At 36.1% G+C, this 7,285-nt stretch overlaps 1 protein-coding gene across 1 annotated transcript in view; it reads right to left on the bottom strand.

Annotated features, from left to right (window-relative positions):
• Window positions 1-7,285, bottom strand: part of ncanb (neurocan b) — a 141,316-nt gene that overhangs the window by 17,340 nt on the left and 116,691 nt on the right. Inside the window, exon 11 of the mRNA XM_016442689.1 lies at window positions 5,628-5,741. Coding sequence (XP_016298175.1) covers window positions 5,628-5,741 — 114 coding nt within the window. The remainder of the gene's footprint in view (window positions 1-5,627; window positions 5,742-7,285) is intronic.

Raw genomic sequence — 7,285 nt, 5'->3', positions numbered from 1 at the left:
CAAAACACCCCCCAACAAGCAGATCTATCGCCAAGACATATGTACTGCTGCTGCTCCGAAGAGCCATGTGAACCGCATGTATTACTATCTATGTGTGCCTGGGCTACCACGCCGACCAGCTTAACAATAGTGGCCTAGGACTATGTGAGCCTTGGCTACCACACCGAACGGCTTAACAATAGTGGCCTATGACTATGTAAGCCTTGGCTACTACACCGACTGGCTTAACAATAATGGCCTACGACTATGTGTGCCTGGGCTACCATGCCGACTGGCTTAACTCTAATTAGACGCGGACTGTGTGTAATGTTAATTAACAAAATGGATATACATTGCAATCCGATAGATAAGACCCCAGCATCCACCTGAGCAAATATCATAATTTAGTCATTTCATATCTGCTGTTACTTTCTACACTTCATCAGTCCCAGCTGCAGCATAACAGCTCGTTAATTCATGTTCGTGCAATGATGAGACGGACAAAGTTAACTGATGCATGCCATTTTACAAGCACACATCACATGAGCACATTTCTCCGAACTACACTACCCATAATGCATTTCACTCTGAACTGCAACAACCATAGCGACAACCCTTCATTCCCTTCTCCCACAACACTATTGTTGATATGACTGTGATAAGCGCGTGCTTCTAACGGTGTGTGCAACTGAAATCAACCACACACTCATCACAATGAAAACATCGACTTTAGAAATAACGAACGTGAGCACTGGGATAATCGCCAATGTATATGGAGAACCCCAGTTGAAATGCATACACAAGAACGCTTATTTCATTTAACCTGTTTTCATGTTCGTGACTATGTTTCTGAGTCACATTCAGAAAAAAAAATTGGTAAAAAAAAAAGACAAGCTAGCAATTTGTACCTCTGCTCAACCACCCGTGTTTAGTAATCTTCACCACATGCTCCTGTTGATGTGATTTTATAATTAAGAAATCTTCATTAGTGCAAACACTATCTAAAGACCCAGAAGACTGTGATTAACTTGGCTGTGCTCAATATTAGTTAATGCAGGACCTCAGTGGTGCAACTCACTGTCGGTCTTCATTATTTTCAGGTCTGCCTGCTTCCAGCTCAGACTAGACGGCATGTAACATGCCCACTACTCTTTTCAGCTGTCAATCAATCTCCTACTCTTGACAAAACTTCTCTCAAGATAAAAGAAAATGCTGTCAGGTCGGATTGGTGAATTGTTTAACCTTGTTACATGCAAGCTCCAATAGTTATTTTCTCTGGCAGGCAAACTTAGGGACAGAAATCAATCAGGGCTTGATGGGAAAATGCCACAGATATGTGAGGTAAAAATATGTGGCTACCATTTAATAACCTATTTCACAATATGCTGTATCAATGATTTAATTCAGACAAATTTAATGAGAAAACAAACTCTTTGAGAGGTACAATGTTGGGTGCAATCTTCTGCTTCTTCTGTTTTCTTACAAAATATGTGTTTTCTGCCCTCAATACGAGTCAACACAGCCACATACAAAAATAACTTGTCAAATATTTATTATAAATATTGACCATTTCAACATTCTAGCCTGAAAGAATGGATTGAGACTACATGATGGTTCCAAACGGTGAAACCTGATGGTTCTCAGTTGCATCTACTGAACTCACCACCGTCAGACAGAAAATCTTACAGAGGTATCAAAACTATGCTTTGTATATCAACTCATGTATTAAATGAAGTAGTCACTTTGTTTTTCTGGTAGAACCTACATAAAAATAAAATGATCTGAAAATACAAAACAAATTCTTTACAATTTGTGTGACAGTTGAAATAGCATAGTTGAGATGCAGAAACTGTATTAAAATATATATATAAAAAAATAAAATAAAATGGCACTGGCATATTTTAAGATATGTCAGTGCAAGTTTCTTTCAGTTAAAACATGCATTTTAGTCTGGGACTAGGCTTAAGCCTTGTCTGTGAAACCAGGGGTCAAAATACCCCCCCAAAAAACACACACAAAAAAAAAACACATCAAGTCATTGCCTGAAGTCAAATAAATAAATAAATAAATCCTGTGTAATGCTGTTAAACTATTAATTATGTTCATAAATATTCAATAAAAGCCTTTTTTTATTTTTAGAATTATTAGAATTACTAGAATTATTTTTTAGAATGTAATTTTAGAATTAACCTGTTTATTCTATTAGGACACAGTAGTAATTTTTTCATTATATATAAAGAAAACAGTACATCAATATACAAATGTACATCTATACTGTACATATAGAAAACGTTGCCCATGAAGTCACTGCTCCTTCACACTAAACAAACAAACAAACAAATAACAACCCCGGGTGGAACTGTGTTGTGATCTCTGAAATAATTATATCGTAATAACAGTAAGGCTGTTTGAAAACCACAACAACATTAGTTGAGATGTTTGCGCCATCACGCTAGACCGAGGACAAACTCCGACTACCACAACAAAATGATTTTGTGGTGGGCCTAAGTTAATAAGCATCAGGCATGACTCCAGCTCATAAATCTTCCCCACACATTTGACTTAACAAATACTTCACAGTCAGGCAGATACGGTGGGAATTGCTTGCACTCACTAAATTATGAGCGAGAAGCGAGAGATATATGCAGAAATTGTGGTGCTCGGGAGTCTTTGCAGGTGGTTTCCTGCATTGAAAGCATCGGTTTAAAATGTGACTCACAAGCCACAGGCATCATTAATGTCCATTCATCCTCACTTGGGACTCTGCACCTTTATCCGAAGGCACTTTCTGTTCTCTCTGAACAAATATTTGCGTCACAGCTTGGGATTTAAAAAGAAAAGATATAGAACTGAACAAGTACACGATATTAACATACGCAAGTGGCATGAAATACGTTTTGAAGTGCATTCTGCAGCACTGGGATTAATTAAGCTTGTCACACGCTAATCAGCTTTTTATTCAATTCACAAATGATTTGCTTCACATGAAGAATACAGGACATTTAGAGCACGCTATGCATGTTTATGAATTTCTTCTGTTCAGTTTCTCAAGTTTAACAAAGCCAGCAGAAATTGCCAGGTACACGTACTTCCCAAGATTTTTGAGCCAAAATTACATGTGCTAAAAGCTACATTTCTTCAGAGCAAATGGTGCATGGAAATTTAACGATGTTAAAGACAATTGAGGATTATTTTCCGACAAAAATACATTAGAGATCTCTGTGAAATGCTTTAATGCATTGGTTTAATGTGTTTAGAAATGCTTTTACCTCAAATTGATTGTCCATAAGAGTTGCAATTAGCACAACATATTAATTGGCTCAGTGGGTCTGTTGATACACACATTACACCGCATTGAACAGCTGGCCTCTGAACCTGACCGGTTTGGTGGTGTTGTAGGTGTATTGACATTGGCAGTGGTCGCCATGGAAACTGGAGGTTTCTGGTGGAGGCAGGTGAGCTTCAAAGGACTGATGTGGTTGTGATGAGAACAGACAGTCTTTGAATCACATTACACCGGAGACTGGGCGAGCAAACAAATTAACCTGACACGGGCTTCAGCACCTCTTTGATCATTCTTATTGAAGGGGTGTGTGCGGTTGTACATTAACCGCTGTTCATGCACTAAAACATCCAGATTGTTGCTCTCAAGGTGTAATTTAAAAATGCCATTTCAGGTGAGAAATAAACCATATTTATATAGTGAACAGAAATCGTGACAAGGTGGTGATGCAACCCTCATGTGCTTTCCCTCAGGTAAGCAAAAAATTTGAGCAAAAATGTAAATCTTTTACAATTTTAAGTTATCATTACAAATCAGTTCTTCTGAAGAAAATGAATGGAATTTGTACTTGAATAAATGCATGAATGAATGTATGAATAAATAAAAAAAATATTTTCCTTGAACAATGGCAGATTATGTAATTTAATCAAAAACTGTCAAAACATAAAACGATTTATTCAAAATTGTAGATTATAAGTATAAAAATAATGTATATTCATTAAAGTATGGGATTTTTTTCTTCTGGCCCCCCGACTATTGTGCTCTATAATCCTTTGCCACAAACTGTGAACAATCAGAATCAAGCGTTTAACGAAGCCCTGGTTCAAAATAAAATGTAGACTACAGACACACTCACAGTAGTCCTGCATGCTAATGGAATAGTTCACCCAAAAACGAACATCCTGTCACCACCAGAAGGGCAGCCATGGACCCTTTCCAGTCTACTGCTCCCACTCCTCCAGCCCACTTTACAAGACATACAGTGTGTGCATGATGGGAGGGCTCCACCCCCCCACTCTCTTTGGGGGGTACATTTGGAGGGGAGGATTTGGGCGAAGGTGCGTTTCGCTCCATCAGAGCGATCGTAAGTCTGACCTGCTAAATCACTGCTTCCTCTGTTTTCTCACTCCCATTTCCCTCTCGGTCTCACTTTCTCTCTCTCACGACAGGGACGGGATTGATCGCCCATGCTTCATTGCCTTGCAGCTGAACACTTGGTTGTAAGGCCATAGGACGGTAAAGCAAACACATTCAGGCTGGAGAAAGTGATCGTGCTGCAGCGGTCTGACACTGCTTGGATTACACCAGAATTAAATGTGTTGCATCTCAGTACAGGTGCAGCTTGTTTAGTTTGACAGGACTCACCTGGGCTATCTGCACCAATTGCCGTCGGTGAAAAGGCCTGTACCTGAAGTTATTTGTTTTTTACTCAACTACTAAAATATCAACTCATATGTCACCATATATATGAGCAATATCACATGAGTAGCAGTGCGATATGGCTGTATATCAGCACAGCTGTGATTCGGCTGTAGGCACGAGGCCGCATATACAGCCATATCGCATGGCTATGAGTTTATACAACAGTTTGACAGCACAAGTGTGTAAATAAAAAAAGAGACAACAACGGAGTATCTTTAAAAACTCTCTTTTGCGCTGAACTATTTGTTTATTGAATTATTTATTTATGTTTAATTATTTATTTATTTACACACAATATCTGTGCTTTATAGTTAACTAAAACTATTAAATCTCGTTTTCACTACTTGAAGTTAAGCTGAAATAAAATAAATTTTAGATGAAGCTGAAGGAATAAAATTACTAACTGAAAAAAAAAATGACTAAAAATGACAAAAGCACATAAAAACAAAAAGAAACACACTAAACTTAAACTAAAATTTAAATATATATGAAATATAAAAATATAAGATAATTCAAAATATTACCAAATACTATAATAGTATATAAATAATATTAAAATAACACGGAATAATATAATATAATATAATATATACAAATCAATAAAAAATAATACATAAATGGACATGGAATATTGTTATAATTTCAATATATATATATATATATATATATATATATATATTCAAATTATAACAATACTCCATGTCCATTTATGTATTATTTTTATTTTTTATTATATATAAACACACACACACACACACACATATATCAGTCTGTCTTTATAGCTATATAATCCCATTCAGGGTGACACAAAACAGTCTGCGAACTGTTTGAAAGGAAGGATGCTGTTTATTCCAGATCACATCCAGATCAGGAATTTCCCCCACCTCTAAAACCTTTCTAATCCCATCATTTGCATGTAAGTGCACGTGTGTCATTTCATTACCTTTCTCACAGGTTGCTCCACCATAGCTGGGCAGACACAGGCATACGAAAGAGTTGATCTTATCAATGCAGGTGCCTCCATTCTGACATGGATTGGACTGACAATCATCAATATCTGTGAGAACCAACAGAGACAGAGAGATTCAGAAACAACGCATTGGGCTGTGCTTTTTTTTTCACCATTTCATTAGCGCTGAGAAAGTACCTCAGATGCTATAAAAATGGCACACCAGAAAGTTGCGATTTTGTTCTCATTATTTTTCTATTTCTAAATATGTCCTAACATTGCTATATTTCCAATTACTGAGGTAAACCGTCTTGCTGGCATTTTAGAAATGAACTTGTACAATACTAGGACTGAAATCACTATAATAATGAGCTGGACCCTTTTTATAAACATGTTTGTGCAAAAAGAACTCGGACCAGCTGTGAATATCAAATCTTTGGGTAAGCAGGGGGGAATTAGTCAACCGCTTGCGTTGAAAATGTATTCGCTGAGCCTTGCTTCAAGATCTTTTTTCAAGAACTGAACATACAGCTACAGTTTAACCTTTATTTCTTCTCAGTTTCTATCATGATCTAATGTTTTGGCATTTTGGTTTTCGATCTAAAAAAAAAAAAAAAAAAGACTTGTATTAGACACATTTGTGCTGTTTACACTAGTTTAACTCAAATCAAATTCCAGGTTACCATACGAAGCACATTTGCATGAACGTCACAGGCATATCTCGAGATATTTCAGCATGACAGCTGTGATGGTAAACTTGACATTTTGCAAGTTAATGCACCATAAAAGTTAACTGTGAAAAAGCAGCGTGCAAATTATATAATGGGGCATCAGCTTTTTATTAGAAATCTCATGGGCTGCAGTCTGTTGAGTTTCATCTTGTGCAACACAAATAGTTTTTGATGGCCCTAAGCCAAATATCATGTACTATATCTTGTACATTTTAAAAACACTAGTTTTATGTGATATATTTCTGATATGTACATCTAAAATACAGCATAAATATCAATAGTATTTATTAGGGATGCACCGATAGGATTTTTTGGGGCCGATACTGATACCGATTTTAACAAACACTTATTGGCCGATTCCGATACCGATATTTGTCACTTCCTCTCTTATTTGAAATTTTGGCATCAAAATAGATAGTATTTTGATTATGTTTTAAATCAGGAAAGTTCAAAAACACCTGGATTAAATTATACTAGCAGTTTTATTGCTGCATCATCAAATAATTTCTAATGAACATGGATTGGATCCATTTAACATTCAGCAGGCCTACATAAATACAACAGAACAAAGATACATATTAAATAAACAGTGCTTTTTAGGTAGGTTTAACAGTTTTCAGATACAGAAATAAAGTAAACAAATGTAAAATATCACTTCACTGTATAAATTAAATACATATTAATCCTTCTTTATTGCAACAGACTTTATTATGATTAATCTTCTCATTTGTTTTTGTATACATTTTAATATTTTTTGTAAGTTTAAAGGGGTCATATGTTGCTGCTTAAAAGAACATTATTTGGTGTATTTGGTGTAATGAAATGTGTTTATGCGGTTTAAAGTAAAAAAAACAAATTATTTTCCACATACTGTACATTATTGTTTCTCCTCTATGCCCCGCCTTTTTGAAACGCGTCGAT

Source organism: Sinocyclocheilus anshuiensis, unplaced genomic scaffold, assembly GCF_001515605.1.
Source record: "Sinocyclocheilus anshuiensis isolate Anshui unplaced genomic scaffold, SAMN03320099.WGS_v1.1 scaffold735, whole genome shotgun sequence".
NCBI classification, from domain to species: domain Eukaryota; kingdom Metazoa; phylum Chordata; class Actinopteri; order Cypriniformes; family Cyprinidae; genus Sinocyclocheilus; species Sinocyclocheilus anshuiensis.
This window is presented reverse-complemented; position numbering and strand designations above follow the sequence as displayed.